The sequence below is a fragment of the Petaurus breviceps genome, unplaced genomic scaffold, assembly GCF_028583685.1.
Source record: "Petaurus breviceps papuanus isolate PSGF00001 unplaced genomic scaffold, PetGlider_PUasm1.0 171, whole genome shotgun sequence".
Classification (NCBI taxonomy): Eukaryota; Metazoa; Chordata; class Mammalia; order Diprotodontia; family Petauridae; genus Petaurus; species Petaurus breviceps.
Window position 1 is genome coordinate 11,137,476 of NW_027185754.1, and position 18,815 is coordinate 11,156,290.

Below are 18,815 nucleotides of genomic sequence, written 5' to 3' on the forward strand. Positions count from 1 at the left end.
ATAGTATAAAAGAAGAAGAGAAGAGAAGGACAGAGCCTTGAGGCACTGGCACTGTTAGTAGGTGTGACATGAATATTTAGCATACAGAGAAGTGGTCTGACAAGTAGGAAGAGAACCAAAAGAGGGCAGTATCACAAAAACCTGGAGAGAAAAGAGTTCCAGAAGAGGGGAATCAGCCACATGAAAGGCTGCAGAGAGGTCAGGGAGAACGAGGGGTGAAGTGACTGGTACAGTATGACGCAGATATTAATAGATACAGACAAGGTTTGTACCCAGAGCCTCCAGCTTCTATCCAGCACACTTTCCACTATACCAAAGTAGACATATGAGGAAATGTTTTGCTTTGGTTTTTTTCCCCAGACCTTTGAATATGTAATGGAAATTTTTGTGCCCTTCAGAGTCAGTACTTTGAGCTATGAATATTTTCTTAAATTCTATTAAGATGATTTTTATTTAAATCTTAGAGTTACATAGCCTCCGATTCCCCAAGGGTGTTTAGGACTATAACCTTATATTGATTTTTCAGGAAGATGTTTATCAGCTTTCTTTAAGAGAAGAATAGCATAAATAATTTCTGTTCACAAAAATATTTTTAGCATATCCATATTTCATTAAAATTAGTGATTAATTATATTTGATTTTAGTTACAAATATGCATGCTTGTCTAAGAAAAAAAGGGTTTTTGTTTTGCTAATCTGTAATCGACATGAATTTGTATTTTTTATAGACAATATTTACCTATAATATATTGATTAATATAATTCTTTATTATTGTATCTAAATGTGTAGTACTTATGCAATATAAAGTTGATTTTTGGGGGTACATTTTGAAAATAAAGTATTTTGATGTCATGCTTTTGCCTTCTCTTTTAACTCTACCACTCTGTAAGAATTCTGAATAAGAGTTTTCATATTTAAAGGGTAGTGATTCAATTTAAATAGCAGTCTTTGGATAGTATTTATTTTTCTTTTTAAGAGCAAATGCATCAAAATGTTTCATAAACTCTAAAAACAAATTTAATTCAGTGGTTTTTATTTGACATATTAAGTCTAATAAGATTTGTTATATTAAGAATTTAGGCTCACTTTTTAAAAAAAAATAATTTAGGCTCATAAGATTCAGCATATAACTAATAGTACTATGGGACCTTCTGGAGAGCTCTCCATGAACCTTTTTTGGGGGGGGAGGGAGGAAGCAAGTGGAAAGTAGATCTGTGATTTCATTAATGTATAGAGTTCTTCTGCTAGTACACATTGGTGGCTTATCTGCAAAGTCTGGTGTTAGACAATTGCCAGAGAATATGGAGAAGCTTAGTGATTTGCCCAGTCACACAGCAAAGCTGTATTAGAGGTTGGGCTTGAACCCGCGTGTTCCTAAATCCAAGGCTAGCCCTCTGTCCACCATGGTACACTGCCACAAATCAATTAAAACAGGGGCAAGGTATTCATAGTAAAACTCCCCAGTAGAGGAGATGTTGAGAAACTAAGCATTGCAGAGTGGGAGGAGAAGATAACTTCCTCCTCAAACCATGTTGACACTGATTGTTTTTTTTTTTTTTTAATTTTACCTAAGCATATTAGAAAGATTGAGGGAAATGGTGGGCACTGAGTTACATGCATAGATGTTGAGGCATAAATGAATTTCTAAATATTATTATAAAGATTAAATAGATACTGCATTTAATAAGGATTTTCAAATGTTGATATCTATACAAGTTTATCAAAAAAGTGAGTGAATTCAAAATCATTTTGAAGTCAGTTACCATAGGCAACCAAACATCTGCAGTTGACATTAATTACATTTAAATTCACCCTTTAGTAAATGCTAATTTTTTGTGATTAAAGGGTAATGATACCCACAGAGTAGTACACCTTAATATTGTTGTAGTTCCTGTAGAAAAAAAATAATAATTAGGTTTCCCTTCAGAGGTCAAGAAATGTCAATAATCAGATAAAACACATCAGACTGTCTCTGGAATAAATTGGCCACCTGGAGGTCACTGCTCTGTAGTTTTCCTTTTAAAATTAGTTTCATTTTATGTTTCATCTCATTTGTCTTCACAGTCATTTCACACATTTGAGAACTTTACAATTCATGTGAATGTTTTTGCTTGAAAAAAAGTGTATCAGTTCTTTCTTGCTAAAAACTTGAGCTATATCTGAAGAGTAAATCATAAGTAATAGAGCAAATGAAGTCAATTTTAGATATAAATTTCATAATGTATATATATGCTATTGACAACAGTATTTGTATTTTGTAATTGTTATAAGTATTCTGCAAAAAAGCAAGCAACAATTTTTATTCTTTTTTTTTTAAACAATCGGTATTAAGTAACTTGCTCAAGGTTATAAGGCCGGTTATTTCTGGGTGTGGTGCTAAGTATCTGAGCCCAGATTTGATCCCCAGGTCATCCCAACACTGGAGCCGGTGCTCTTACTTGCTGAGCCACCTGGCCGCCCCAACAATTTTTATTCTCGATAAAAATTAAAGTAATATTGTAGGATGAGCTTAGCTTGCATGTATGCAACAATAGGCATTATGTAGATATTAAGTTAAAACAGTTTTCAGTTCTTTCCATGTAAGAATAAAATAAGAAAAATATATAGATAAGACACATATATTGAAGGCAATGGCTGGAAAATAATTGAATTGTAAAATATCAACAATTGACACTTTATAGTCATATTAGATTCCTCATTTGGGACATACTTTTTAGATAAATGAAAAAATAAGACATCATTTCATGTGCAATTCAGCATACATTTATTAAGTTCCTAATATAGGCATAATGTATGATACTTATGCATAATAATTGGAATCTTCCAGAAGACTTTAATTGATTCATTTCAAAATATCCAGCCTGGATTATGTAGAAGGTAGAATCAATAAATGATCAGATAATTAAAGCCTATCTTGTTTCTTTTCAATGACCAATCTAAATTGTTTTGATTAGGAAATTCTTCCTAAATGCCTCATGGGGCCAGACTTGTTTCTAGAGTTTCTAGAATGAATTTGGTCATCCTGATTCTATTTGGTGGCATAAAAGTGTTTAGATTTTATAATTTCTTAAAGGTATTTTTCAGAGTGTTTCATTTTAATAACTTTACTGCCTCTTATCAATCAAAAAAGTAAATCAACAGTTTTTTTTTTCCTTGAAATTCTTTTGAAGAGTTCAATCTTGCACATTGGTACAAAAGAATAATTTTGTTACTTGGCATTGAGTCTCAAACAAAAAATGCCGAAGGCAATTTCTTATAAAATTCTATCTTACTACTCTCTGGTGTTTTAGTTGAAGTACTATAATTAGACTGTAAATTCCCCGTTTTTGTCTTACCCATCTTGTTCTTTTAAGAGGCATATATAGGTAAATATTAGATACATGCGAATAGATAAAGAATGCTAGAAAATTGTAGATATAAATGCAACGTTCTAACAGATAAGTGGGAAATACATGGACTCTGTAAAGAGAAAAGCCTCTCCTATATTCACTCCTTGTGCTGTCCATGCTTTGCCCAACCAAGTACAAATGCTCTTTTTTTAAGTCATTATATCCAAATTCTAATATCTAATCAATACTTTCTGATGGGTTCCTTTTTAAAAAAAATATTCTGTATAATTCAAGTCAGACAATTTAACATTTCATTAATATAAGCCTGTAGAGGTTTATTGAAACTTACTTGGTTTCGAGTGATCAAAATTTTTCTCATTTTGAAAGATACGTTTTACCACCGGTAGATAGCTTTCAAAAATGGGCCAAAACATAACAAAAGAACAATAGAAGAAAAATTACATACGAAATGTTATGCATGATCTTTCCCAAAACACATCAAGACCTTAATGGTGAATTTTCCTGAAATAGTTCAACTAACCTCTAAAAAAGGAAACTATAGACAAAGGAGGCCAGAACCTTAATTGGAAAGGGAGCTCAAAAGTCTTTCCAAATTAATAATTATATAAAGTTCTGGGAATAAAAATATTCAATACATAACCTATATTCTTGCCATTCTAATTTGCATCTACATGGAACATGCTTATATTAGTTGGCTAGTAAGCTTTCTAGAAGTAACTAGTTGGGGCAGCTAGGTGGCGCAGTGAGTAGAGCACCAGCTCTTGAATTAGGAGGACCTGAGTTCAAATTTGGCCTCAGACACTTGACACAGTTACTAGCTGTGTGACCTTGGACAAGTCACAACCCCAATTGCCCTGCCTTTCCCCCTCCAAAAAAGGCAAAAAATAAGATTAAAAAAAATAGAATTAGTTAAGCTGGCAGCTGTAGTCTTCCCTATACTACATTTGTGTTATTTATAACTCATTAAAAAGGGGTGAAAATTTTACAAGTTACCTGATTCCTAATAATTGATTATAGAAAACTAAACAAAATCTTCAATCAAGATCATCATCAAAAACAAATGTTGTTGGGTGATAACCACCTACACTGATTTCCTTATTTCTTGCCATTTATGTAAAGTCCAACTCATATCTTATTTCCTTTGTGAGTCTTTATCTCTTAAGATAAGTATACTAACATCAAAAGTCTTTATCATTAATCTTTATTCATAGTTTTCATACATAATAAGACCCTAGATATAGAGGTCAAAGGGTCCTTAGAGGCCTTTTTGGTCCAACCCCCTCATTTTGTAGACAGAGAAACTATAGCCTAGAAAGGTTAAGTAATTTTCCTGAAGTCCCACAGGTAGTAAGCAGCAGAGCCATGATTTAAATTTGGGCCCTATTTCAAATCTAGCAGACTTTCCTCTCTACCACATTCTTTCTCTAAAAATGTCTTGTGGTCTGAACCTCCTCCCCAGCAAAAAGTTGTCCCTTTTTCTGACGTATTTCGTGTCTCCCATCTATATATCAAATCGTTTAATTAATATATTTATCATATCATGTAATTAATATGTTTCTCGGCACATATCTACTCATTAGCACTAGATTATAAGCTTCCTAAAAGAAATCAATCATGTCTAATTTATTTCTGTCTTTTTTCTAGCACAATGCATTTCATGTAGTAGGCATTTTAAATACATGAATGAATTATCCTTGAAGGCAAGGTGCAGGACATATGTAGCTTCTAAAATATCCTGCTGTATGCCTAAAGCCTAGAGCAGTACTGACCCATCAGAGCCTCTAAATGTTTGATTGTGATGTTGTTTAGTCATTTCAATCATATCTTGGCAAAGATACTGGAGTGGTTTGCCATCTCCTTCTTCAGCTCATGATGAGGAATGGAGGCAAACAGGGTTAAGTGATTTCCCCAGGGTCACACACCTAGTAAATGTCTAAGGCCAGATTTGAAATCAGGAGAATGAATCTTCCTGATGTCAGACCCAGCACTCTATCCACTGCACCACCTAGCTGCCCTGTGTTTGTGAAACAACAAGTGTTTCTGCCATGACACTTTCTCAAGCAGTGGAGCCATAACAGTATTGCTATCTTCCAGATTTCCATGTAAACCATAACCAAAGACCCCTAAAGACTGAGTTCGTATGTACTATGTTTGATCCTGGAAGCTAACTCCCTGAAGAATCAGTATAGATCTTTGGCTCATAGCTCCCATGTGTAGCAATTCTAGGATATTTCCAAAATATATAGCTTATACTGGGCTAATGTTTAGGTTTACCCCAAATATAGGTAAGAGGGTATCAATTCCTGTACAAAAACTCAAAGTAAAAATTAGCATGATAGATATCTTCTATTTCATCCCACAAAAATGGACTGTTGGAGTCTGTGAACTGATGCAGAAATACAAAAATGCTACCAAAGTTAAAGTATGTGACTCCCAGTCTTCCTTCTTCTCTCCAATTCCTGCCTTCATACTGGGGGACTTCAACATATGGTAATATGCCCACAAACACCTAACCTCTCAGTTCATAAGTCTCCTTAGATCCCATGACCTCTTCTTCCACTCTGTCTCAGCCACACATAGGCATAATTAAACCCCTAAGAACTATTGAGGTCATCAAGTGAGAGCAGTATAGTGAGAGAACAGACAGCTCAGGACAGGGCCTTGGGGATACCCACTGTTGCCTTCCTAGCTTCATTATACATTCCTGCTCTCTCTGCATTGTATAGTCTAGCTAAAATGGCCTTCTTAGTATTCCTCACATATGACACTCCATCTCGTATTTCTATGCTTTTGTACTGGCCTCAAACTTGGAATGCACACCATCTTCACCTCCACTTCATAGATTGACTTCCTTTACAGCTAGGCTCATGCACAACCTTTTATATGAGACTTTTCCTGATCCTCCAAATACTACTGTCCTCTCTCCACAAATTAACTTGTATCCATTTTGTATATGTGTGTGTGTATATATATATATGTGATATATATAATCTGCAATATATATATATATATATATATATATTCTTACGCATACATGCATATTTTCTCCCCTTAATAGAATGCAGGCTGCTTGAAGGCAAGAATTATTTCATTTTTGTCTTTTGTGATCTTCTTAATGGTAAGTCTTTGGTGCAGACCACCATTACATAAAGTGTAGTCCAGGGGTAGGGAACTGGCGACTTTAGACCACATGTGGCCCTCTAGTGTGGCCCTTTGACTGAATCCAGACTTCACAGAACAAATCCCCTTGGTTTCCCACCCCTGGTGTAGGCCGTGTGCCATTCTCAGCTCTGCTCCTTACTTTCCAGACTTGTCCACCTCCTCCATAGCAGCCTTGCTCCTGAACAGGTACCTTCCCCATATACACAGGCATATAAACTTGCTTTTTTTTTTTTTTATATGCTGTCTCCCTCCATTAGAAGTAAACTCCTTAAAGATACGGTTATCTATTTTCCCCCATTTATATCCTTATGACTTAGCACAGTACCTGGGACATAGTAATTGCATTCTGCACAATACCAGGCACATAATAAATTTTTAATAAATGTTTGTTGATTGATTTAACTATCCTGTTAGCTCCCCTAATAAGGCAGCTGGACTTGGGGTTGCCACTGGGGCAATCCTTTGACATTTTCATAGATCTCTAATCATCCCATACATAGCCCTTCACAGACTTTGAGTATTCTATTGTTTGGATTCCACAACTTCTTCCCCTCTTCCACCATGCCACCATCCTACCACAGGCAAATAGATTTTAGAGCTACTGGGGGGGAAAATACAATTTTTCCCCATCATACCTGTACTTTGATATAACTCACTGGCTTTTATTCTCCGTGTAAAATGGTGCCCATGAACTGTGTAGCTGATGTCATTATTTAGCATACTACAGTAAGAAATTTCCTTATTTTTCTACATATTCCCAACCTGTGAACCCCAAATTTGGGGAAACTACTAAGTTGGTGCTGCAAAGAAAATCTCTTTTCGGGGCAGCTAGGTGGTGCAGTGAATAGAGCACCGGCCCTGGAGTCAGGAGGACCTGAGTTCAAATCCAGCCTCAGACACTTAACACTTACTTGCTGTGTGACCTTGGACAAGTTGCTTAACCCCAATTGCCTTACAAAAAAAAAAGAAAAAAGAAATTCTCTTTTCTCTGACTAGGTTAGGTTCTGGGATCATGAAGCCTGGGGAATTCAAAATCCCTTATATTCCACATATATATATATCTATAACAGCAAGCCCTCTCAGGTCCTGCAGACATGCACGTTTCTTCCTCTGCCATGTCCTTCCATAGGAAATCTTAGTGCCCTTGTCACTAGAAACACTTAGGAAAAGTTCATTCTCAGAATCTCTGCAAGCACATGCAGTGCCCTGTCCCTCTGCCCAAAAATAGGCATTTCTAGTTCCTAAGACTGCACAAATACAGAATTCACTCCTCACTCAGGACTAGACTTCATCTACTGCATTTAGTGTGTTTTCTGAACAGGGAAATGGAAATCCAAAACAGGCTTAAGTGGCTTGTCAGCTAACTCAGACAATTGTCTATCCTCCTAAGTCTTGGTCAACCAGTTATTTTTTAGGGTCACTCCAGACAGTAGGACGTAATAAGGAGTTTTCTGTCCTTATCAGTTGGATACCATTAGACCTGCCCACTCCACCTAGAGAAGTACCCCCTTGATATCTCTAAACAAAAATAATCTCTAACCATATCCTGCAATCTCATCCCATCTTGGAGGAATTCATTAAGTTAATCAGGAACTCCCCACAGCAACTAGTTTTACATCCATATTGCCTAGATAGATTGGCAGTCTTGAATTACAAGGCAGCTGAATATTATCATTAGCTACATAGATGCCCATTTCAAATATATTCTTTTATATCACATTCTTTTTCTCATTGGGAAGACAGCGCCATTCGAGCTATTACAGATAATTTTGTTGCCTAGCTTAAGGATAAGAAAAGAAGTGTGGTCTTATGTACTCTGTTGATTTGGTACAAAAACTGAAACTATTCTTTTTCTAAAGTGCATAATTCATCTTTTTCTGGTTTTAGTAAAATTAGTTCAAATAGCCATTATAAATCAGCTGTATATTGTCTTAGTGATGCCATGTAGGCAGAATTTAATAGCTTAAAATACTGTATGTTTTAGTTGCGTGTAATAGAAAAGGATTCATTTGCAAGTTTTCATTAACAGCATTTTCTATTTTTTTCCCCCTTTAGGAATTTATCATGGCATCCCGTACTGAATACTGCAAGTAAAATGCGAAGACCACATTCTCATGCATTTATTGATTTGAATAAAGATTTTACTGCAGGTGAGTTTTTTCCTATAAAAAAAATTTGAAATTTTTTGTATTAAACTGCTAACAGATTAATGTTTCATTTTAAATAGCACAATAGATGTTAAGTATTTGAAAACTACTAGACATAGAAAGAAGAGACCAGACTTCAAGTCCCCAGTTTTGCATTAATTAGATTAATTACTTTGGTTATTCCCAGCTTTAGTTTCCTTATCTGTAAAATTAAGATGTTGCTGTAAATCAGAGGTGTCAATATGAGATAATAATTTTCTGGTCCTAAGCTAGATTAAAACATAATTAGGAAGTATTTCACAAAATAAATAAAAATACAATAAAAAATGGATAATGTTAATGTGTGGTTTTCTGAATCAACATATGCACTCAGGTTTACTAAACCTTATGTGTGGGTTAGTGGCCCTGGTTTCTATTTGAGTTTGATATCACTGCACAAAATGACCTCTCAAGTCCCTTCTAGTTCTTACATTACATAATTCTCAATATTACAACTTAGTTCTGTACCTCAATTTCTTTATCTGCAAAAGTATTTACATTTCTTAATTTTCTTATAAGGTTTCTGTGAAAAGCAAATGAGATAATTATGCAAAAACATTTTTGAAAGTCTGAAGTCCTTATATAAAGATATAAGGTCTAAATTATCATTATGATTAATTAGTAGTCTCAAGGTAAATGGAAATTATATTTTTAATTTGGTTTCTAAATTATAAGAAAATGGAAAATTTTAGAAAAGTATTTGTTATAATCATTTTTAAAAGTTCTATAGGATAATACTTTAATAATTTGGAATTGCTGATATTTGGTCATTTGCTAGCTATCATTTATTTGCAGAGTTTATGGGAAAAAAAAGTTGATTAAGTTCACTTTTGAAGGGAAGAGTTTGGTCTAGCCCTGAGAAGTATCCCAGATTTATATAGTTCATCAGCTTGTCTGTAACTCATAGTAGTAGAGAGTTGGTTGGGGCATTGTACACCTGAATTATCCATGATCACACAGCCGATACATGTCAGCAGCACTTTAACCCAGGTCTTACTGTTTCCAGCACTGGTCCCCAATTTACCTCACCACACTTCTTCTCATTCTAGGTAGTTATGTAAATAAAATTGTAAGGAAAATATTTAGTCATCTTCTGAAAGCACACCTTTTGCCACTGTTTCTTTTACATGAAATAACAATAATATTGACCCACGTTTTTATAGAATTTTAGTGTTTACAAAGCACTTTCCTTCACAGTAAGCCTGGGAAGAAGAAAAGGAGGTTAAATCAGTCATTTAACCACTCTGGACTTAAATTCTCAATCTATAATTCAAGGGACTATAAAATTATCATCTCTAACATCTTCCATTTAAAAAATTTTAACTACTTTCAAAACAGGTTTAATTACATCCATTGTACACAGTGTACATTTAGAAATCATTAAAACAAGTCTGATGAAATATCTAATTAAAATGTAACTAATTATTTGTGTTACTGAAATTAATATGATTGCATTCCTTTGAAAATATCCTATCTCCACCTGTATGTCCTATCACCTCCCTGGGCCATACTTTTCTCATCTGCAAAATAAAAGGGTTGGTCTAGATGTCCTCTCATTTCACTGCTAGATATGTGCATATGTATATGTATGTCCTCTAATTCATATTCAGCAATTAAGCTTGGGCTCCCTGTAACTATTCTTAATTAGTAAAGTTTTACTATGGTGGGTTTTTTCCCCAAAATTTCATGAAAATAATTCTCTCAAAGCTCTAAAACAGAAAATCTCATTGTAGAATGTTACTGATTTCAAGTTAATTTAACATCCTTGAGTTGGGCCTTTCTTCCAAGCAGTTTTTCTCCATTTAAAGCTATTTGAGGATATATTTAGGTTGGAGGAAGAAGAAGCAGAAGGCTGCTTTTAGTAAGGATGATTTAGTATCTTATCTTTGGTGGAAATATTCATGATATTTCAAGTGGATTGCTAAGGAAATTCCATTAAACTGCACTTTTGGTAAATTGAGATATTGATAGACATGAAGAATCATTTCTTTAAGATGATGGTTTTCTGAATCAATGTACCTTTTAATTAGAGATAAATCTTATGACATCCCTTCTTATAAAGGGAAAACCCAGCCTACTTAGAGTCAATTTAACTCTATTTTTGAAGTGAAAGGTGAAAAAATGGAAGAGTTCTAATCTAATTAAATTTCTATTACACAGGTTTTAGGATCATATTAACATGACTTTGGTCTTATGTTTGACATTTTTTCATATCAAGAAATTCTGGTATAATTTTTTAGAATTCCCTGACACCTATAACATAAGGTAAAAGTTTTGGCTAGGTCCACTACAACTTTCTTAAATAATTTCAACGAGGCCTTCACTGTTTCATGATAGTCCTTTTATCCTTCTTTCATTGACTCTTATACTCTCTGCCATCAGTATCCCATACATTCCTCTCCTCAAGACCCTTCCAGCACCCTTTTCCTTTCCCTTTTTACAGAGGACCTGCCCTCCTAATTTAGAAAAAATAGAGGCCATCTTCATGAGCTCCCTCTACTCCCCTCTTCCACAGCTCAGAAACCCACAGCATTATCCCCCTAATTCTTGTCTCTCTGAAAAGGTAGCCCCTTTCTTTGCCAAGACCACCCTCTCTAATTGTGTCTCTTACCTGCCTGTCTACTACAGAATTTTGGCCCATCAGTCATTCCATCATGGTCTCTTCAATCTTTCTATATCTACTGCCCCCTTCCCTGCTCCTCCTCAGAATTCACTGGATCATTATCAATATTGTGCCCCCTAACTATGGGGTATTCTAAAGCTCTTTACTGATACTTCTCTCTCTCATTGAATTCCTGTGGGTTTAAATCATCAGTTCTATATGAATAACCCCTGCATCTGCATATCCAGTCCCAGTTTCTCTGCTGAGCTCCAGTCAGTCAGTTGGTCAGTAAGCATTTATATGCTAGGCACTTGTTATATTCTGGCTACTGTGTGAAGCACTAGGAATATAAATAAAGTCAAAAATAGTCCCTGCCTTCAAGCACCTTACATTATAATGGAGAGATGACAGGTAAGTAACCAGGGACATTCAAGATATAAACAGAATAAATGAAAGGTAATTTCATCTTCTAGCATCTAGGGGACCAGGACAGTTTCCAGAAGAAGGTGGGGCTTGCGCTGAGTTTTGAAAAAAGTAAGGGAAACCAAAATGTAAAGGTGAGGAAGCAGAACAGGCATGTTCAGCAGACAGCCGGTGCAAAAGCATAGAGATAAGAGATGGATTAACATGTTTGAGCAACTTCAAAAAGGCCATTGACTCTGGATGGAGAGGAGTAAGTGAAAACAGTCTAGAGAGGTAAGAAGAGGTCAAGTGTCATCCAACTTCAGACCACCCTCCACTCAACTGTAAAATTAATCTTCCTAAACCACCAGCCATGAAGTCAGGAGGACCTGAGTTGAAATCTAGCCTCAGACACTTACTAGTCATTATGTGACTTTGGGAAAGTCACTTAACCCCAATTGCTACTCACCGACCCATCCCCCCCAAAAAGACTATTACAACAATTCAAGGGAAAGATGATGAGGGCCTGAATTAGGGTGTGGCTATATGGATTTAGAGGGGGAGACATATAAGAGAAATGTGGAGGTTAGCAACTGATTAATGGTTTACACCAAGATTTTAAGCCAGAGTCATTGGAAGGGTAGTACTGCAGAGTACAGAGGGTAAAAGGGGCAAGGTAATGAGTCCTATTTTTGGACATACTGACTTTGCTGTGCCTGTAGAATATCCAGTTTGAAGCATCAAAGAGGTAGTTGGTGATGTGTGAGTGAAGTTTAGGAGAGAGACTAGAGATGGATAGATGGAGAGAATTATCTGCATAGGGAACTGAGAGAGTATAGAATAAAGAGAAAAGATGGCCCAGGACAGAGCCTTGGGGCACATATCACAACTGCCAATTGAATATTTCAAACTGTATGTCCTGTAGACATACTAATTTCAAAAGAACCAAAACAGAACTCATTGTCTTTTCCAAAAAATCTACCCCTCTTCTGAATATCCCTATTACTGTTAAAGGTGCCATCATCACTCCATATACACAGGTTTACAATCTCAGAGTCCTTTTCAATTCCTCAATCTCCTTCACCCCACATATCTAATTACTTGTCAAAATATTGTTATTTATGCCATCAGTATCTTCTAGTTGTCTCCTCTCTATTCACACAACTACCATATTAGGTCAGTGCCTTCATCACCTTGTACCTGGACCATTGAAATTTCTTCTTTATTGTTTTCCTTTTCTCAAGTTTCGCCTTTCTCTAGTAATCCTCATACAAAATGATTTTCCCAAGGCTTAGATCTGACCATATCACACTTTTGTTCAATGAACTAGAGTAGTTAGTTACCTGTTATCTCTGCATCAGGGGTTTTAAACCTGGGGGTGGGAGGGGAGTGTCTATGGAAAGACTTTAGAGGTCTGTGAACTTGGAAAGGGAAAAAAATTATACCTCCTAACCTTTTGTTTCCTTTGTAATCCTACATATTTTTTAGATATAAGAAGGGGTTCATAGCCTTTATTAGACTGCCAGAGAGGTTCATTACACAAAAAAAGGTTATGAACCCCTGCTCTAGAATCAAATACAAAGTCTTCTCTTTGTCATTTAAAGCCTTCACAACCTGACTCCATCACACCTTTTGTGGCTTACTATATATATGATTTTCCTTTATATACTCTATTATCCAGCCAAAACGTCCTTCTTAAACTTCTGTATGCATAGCATTACATTTCCCATCGCTGCCCTTCCTCACACTGTCCCTCAATGTTATCTTTCCTCATTTCTACCTCTTACAATCCCAAGTTACCTTGAAGAATAAACTGCAATACCACATTCTACATGAAAAACTCTCTTGTCATCATCTTGTCCATGAAAACTTATCCTTCATTAGATTGTGAGCTGCTTTGGAACAGGGACTATCTTTTGCCTCTCTTTGTACCCCAAAGCTTAAAACAATGCTTAGTACTTAGTAAACACTTAATAAATATTTATTTAATGACATTCCTTCAGCTGCTATTGGCTTCCATTCCCTGAAAATAAATTTATTTTTATATTTTTCTGTCTTTTGTGTGCTCAGAGATGGACATGTCTACCCTTATAAAACGTAAAGTACTATAAGCAAGGGGGTGGCTAGGTGGTGCAGTGAATAGGACACCGGCCCTGGAGTCAGGAGGACCTGAGTTCAAATCTGGTGGACACTTAACACAAAACTAGCCGTGTGACCTTGGGCAAGTCACTTAACCCAATTGCCTTCCAAAAAGCAAAAAAAAAAAAAAAAGTACTATAAGCAGGGACTATTTCAATGTCTTTTTTTATCCACAGTGCCTGTCATGTATAGGAGCTTAGTCAGTGTTTATTGATTGATTGATTATCATTGATCCTTCCTAAAATATGGTACTTCAGATTGAACAGGTTACTCCTGAAATGGTTTTAACAGAAAAGAGTCTCCTTCTCAATACTGTACCTCAATTAATGAAACCTAAGATTATATCAGGTTTTTTTTGACTGCTGTTATCACACTGTTGGCTTATTTAATTTCTGTCCTCTAAAAACTCTAGATCTTTTTCAGACAAATTGCTCTCTAGTCATCTAGTCATGCTTTCCAGTGTTATATTTGTGAATTTTGGGGGGGAAGGGACTCCACATTTATTCCTTCTCAGTTTCACGCTTTTAGATTTGACCCCACATTCCAGCCAGGAGAAATCCTTTTGCAAGAGGTCTCTGCCACACGTTATTTTAGCTTTCTCTCCTTTTCTGTTCCATTGACACATTGCCTTTATCTATGTCATTGATAAAAATTAACAACATAGGGCCAGGAACAGATCTCTAAGGTAGTATACTAGAGACTTCTTCTCAAACTGAAATCAACCCATTAATGACTATTTCAGGGGTTTGATTCAAGAGCCATTTCTAAATCCACTTAATTGTATTATTATCTAGTCCAGGACTTCTTCACCTTTTTCCACTCACAACCCCTTTTCACATTTCAGTAATGTTCATTGGCATTGCATGGTGGGATATCATGTGCAGTGCAAAGTGCACATGTTCTGTTTTCAGAACCAAGGCTGCAGTGAAGTTGCATGATGCAACACAGGCAAGCACTGCCAGAACATCTCAGATTCATTACATTTTAATTTTTAATTCATTTTGGCCGTTGCACGTTCAGAAACTTTTTACTATTGCCAAGCGCTGTTCTAGTTCACATCTGTCTTTTCTTCGAATCTCACATTCTTATGGAAGATTTTGTCAAATTTTCTGCAGTTATCTAGGTCAGCTCTATTTAAAGCATTCCCCCCAATCTACCAGTCTTTAGTAATCCTGTCAAATAAGGAAATTAGGTTAATCTAGTATGACTTGGCATACTTCATTTTAACATTTAGCATGTACTATGTATAACCTACTATGCTAAGAACTGCAAATACAGAAATTAAAAACAACACATCCATGCCTTCACAGAGCTTGTGATCCATAGTGAGAGAATAGTTGGTCAAAAAGCATTTATTAAGCACCTACTATGTGCCAAGCATTGTGATAAGTATTATATGATATGATAGTCCTTGCCCTCGAGAAGCTTGCAATCTAATGGGGGGAGACAACAAGCAAAACAAATGTGTTAAAAACAAGTTATATACAGGATAGATAAGGAATAATTAAAAGGGAGAAGGTACGAGAATTAAGAGGGAGTGGGAATGTCTGTAGAAAATAGGGTTTTAGTTGGGACTTGAAAGAAGCCAAGAAATGGAGATGAGTTCAGAAAGGATTCCAGACATGGGGGACCACCAGAGAGAATTCCTCGAGTCAAGATGAGGGAATAACATGTGTACACTTAACTAATAGAATATGATTAATAATATATTAAAGGGGGGCGGCCAGGTAGCACAGTGAGTGAGAGCACCAGCTCCAGTGTCGGGATGACCTGGGGATTGAATCCTGGGCTCAGACACTTAGCACCCACCCAGAAATAACTGGCCATGTAACCTTGAGGAAGTTACTTAACCCTGATTGCTTACAAAAAAAAAAGAATATATGAAAGGTAAAAGAGGATGGCATGAAATATTCAGGGAAGGAGGAATCACATATAGTTAGAAGACACAGAAGATTTCAGGGAGGCAGTGTCTTATACTGGTCCTTGAAGGAAAAGAAGAATTTCAGATAGAGACATGAAAGGGGTTTATTTCATTCATGGTGTAGAAACATGTGTTTATGTGTGTGTACATATATATACACATTCTGTACACACACATTATATGTAACACATATACAGTCATGCATACATACATACATATGGAGGAGTTCAATATGGGATCACAGAAAAGCAAGGACTTGGGTTTATGTTGCAAAAAGTTATGCAGTGTAAAACACATTCAGAGATTAGTGGGCAGAGCAATTTGACAGTAGCAGAGGGTTCCAGAAAATGACAGGTTGAAATTAAGTATGGGGAAATAGAACAAAACCAGATTCTGAAGGATTTTGGCCTCCAGGCTTAAGGAGTTTGGCATTATTCTGTAAGTAGCCACAAGGAAACCACTACAAATTTTGAGTAGGAGAGTAACAATATCATGCTAAGATTTTAAAATTAGCCTGGCAGCAGTGTGTAGGATAGATTGGAGGAGAGAAAAAACAGAGGCAAGGAAACCATCTAGCAAGCTATTACAAGCACAAGGTGACAAGGGTCTGAATTAGGGTGTGGTAGTTAGAATGGAAAGGGAAAACTACAGGAAAAAGATACTTCAAGAAAAAAATTTACAGATTTAATGACTGACTATGGGGGCAGAGGAAGGAGTCAGTCGTGATTCTAAGGCTTCAAGCTTGGGTGACGGAAAGAAGAATACGATTAACAGAAAGGCAAGTGAGGCAAGAAAGTTGATTTTGGTAGGAAGATGAGTAGTTTTACAAGTTAGATTTGAGTTAACATCAAAATACCCTGCCAGCTGGCAGGCAGATTGAAATATAGGACTGAAGCTTGGTAGGGAGATATAGATTTAGACATCATCTACATAAAGGTAACCATGGAGCTCAAAGGAACTTTACAGGTCATCTAGTTGCCCTGTAATTTAAAAGTTAGGAAACATGCCCTGAAGGCCTAAGTGACTTATTCAAGCTAACTTAGCAAGTTAAAACTGAGAAGAAGGTCTGACTCTATCCATTCATCTTTCCTCTCAAGCCTGGTGCTTTATAATTGAAGCCACAGGAACTGATGAGGGAGTATAGAGAGAAAAGAACAGAGGAGAAAGCAATGAACCTTTAATCATGCAACCACTGAGAACTCCAGTTCAAATACCACCTCCTTCAGGAAACCTTTCCGATGATTCTGTCTAAGGAGCTACCCTATAGGCCAGTAAGGCCTAGGTTCAAGAACTGCTTCTGATATCTACTGTTGGCTGTGAGAGTCTGAGCAACCCACTTAACTTCTCATGTTCTAGACAATTAGGACTACACATTGCAGAGAAGGTGTTACCTGCATTGGTAGAGAGTTTCCTTGCCTGGTAATTTCCCTTTTTAATAAAAATCATAGGTCTAGTCCTCAGTGTTTACTAAAACCTCTCCAATGGTTTTATGTTATGTGTTATTTTATAAGGTGTTATGTGTTATTTTATAAGAAGTTATTTGTATGTAAGGGCCCCTACTGGACTAGAAGCACCATTCAATTCAGCTCACCCTTATTAATTATCTTCTATGTGCAGAAGATGGTGCTAAGCACTGAGGAGAGGTAAACAGTTTAGATAAGGAAGGGCCATTGACCTTATAGAGCCAGGAGTCTAATTTAATCTAATTGGAATAACACATGTAACAAGTAAAATCATAGCAAAGTTCCCTGAGGGAAAGGACCATACCTGACTATCATTGCCTTCCGAATTATAATGCAATCCCATTACTCCACAGAAAATATAACAAGACTCCACTATACCCAGATATTTTCTCCCAAATTTTATAAATGCTTTACTTTGTGATGTATGAACTTTGGAGCGCTACTTTGTCAGTTAGTCAGGAAGCATTTATTAAGTATCTACTATGTGTCAGCATGGTGCAAACTGAGCAAACACTCCTTAATTGGCATCTCTTATATCTGGAGGTTTTTCAGTTCACAAAGAGTGAAACATCCTTTTTGAAATGTTTGGATGGGTTCTGGGGGAGATTTCAAACAGAAGCTGTTGGGTGAATATAATCTGAAAAGTTTTCTGTTCTCATAATAGTACATGAAGGTTAGAAGCCCCTGCTACCAGAATATTACCTAGACAAGAAGTGTAAGATATTGGAAACATTTTTAAAGAACTGATTAATTTTTCACACACACACACAACTTCAAGCCATCAGGTCTTCCAAAGACTATCATGACTGGCTTGCAAGTCACTTCTGTGAAATTTGGAATGAATAAAATGATTCAGATTGTGTTCTTGAACAATTGTTGATCTTTATCACCAACAAGATGAAAGGCCTGCTTACTAAAAATTGGTTGTTGCAGATGTTATCAACTTTACTGATAAGGTTAGGGAAGCAAGAGATAATGAAAAACTTTTTATAGCAGGAATAACTTCTCATGCTCATGGTTTATTTTTATTTCTGGAAAAAAAATAACTTACAAGAAAATTTTTTCAAAAGTGTTGAGCTATAAACTTTCATTGCATGTTATTTGGATACTTTCTTATTCCATAGCTTTTGGCATTCTTATCCCCACAAAAGACAACCACCTAAGTTCTAGATTTTTGTTTCTACTGTCTGAATTATTAGGTTTGACAGAACATTCTAACAGGCTATATGATACTGAACCATGATAAGAATGAATTTAATAGGAATAAATATAGAAATTAAAATATCAACCTCACAAATATAAAATGGGAGAGATGTAACTAAATAACAGTTTGTCAGAGTAAGATCTGGAGTATTCCACAAAATATCAAAGACTGCCTATTCCAACCCATACCTGAGCAAGCATCCCGTCTGCAACATACTCTACTGTCTGACCTTTGCTCAGACTTCTATCGAAAAGAAATTTAGTATCTTCCCAGAAAATCTGTGTCATTTTTCAATACTCCTTCCTGATCATTAGGAATTTTTTTTTCTTGCTTCAGGATTAAATCTGTAAGTTCTACCTATTGTACCTCATTCTAGAACAAGTCTG

General features: G+C 36.1%; 1 protein-coding gene across 1 annotated transcript in view; it reads left to right on the plus strand.

Moving 5' to 3' along the window:
- Window positions 1-18,815, plus strand: part of ITFG1 (integrin alpha FG-GAP repeat containing 1) — a 282,016-nt gene that overhangs the window by 55,448 nt on the left and 207,753 nt on the right. The window contains exon 6 of the mRNA XM_069082555.1: window positions 8,568-8,662. Within this exon, the coding sequence (XP_068938656.1) occupies window positions 8,568-8,662 (95 nt within the window). The remainder of the gene's footprint in view (window positions 1-8,567; window positions 8,663-18,815) is intronic.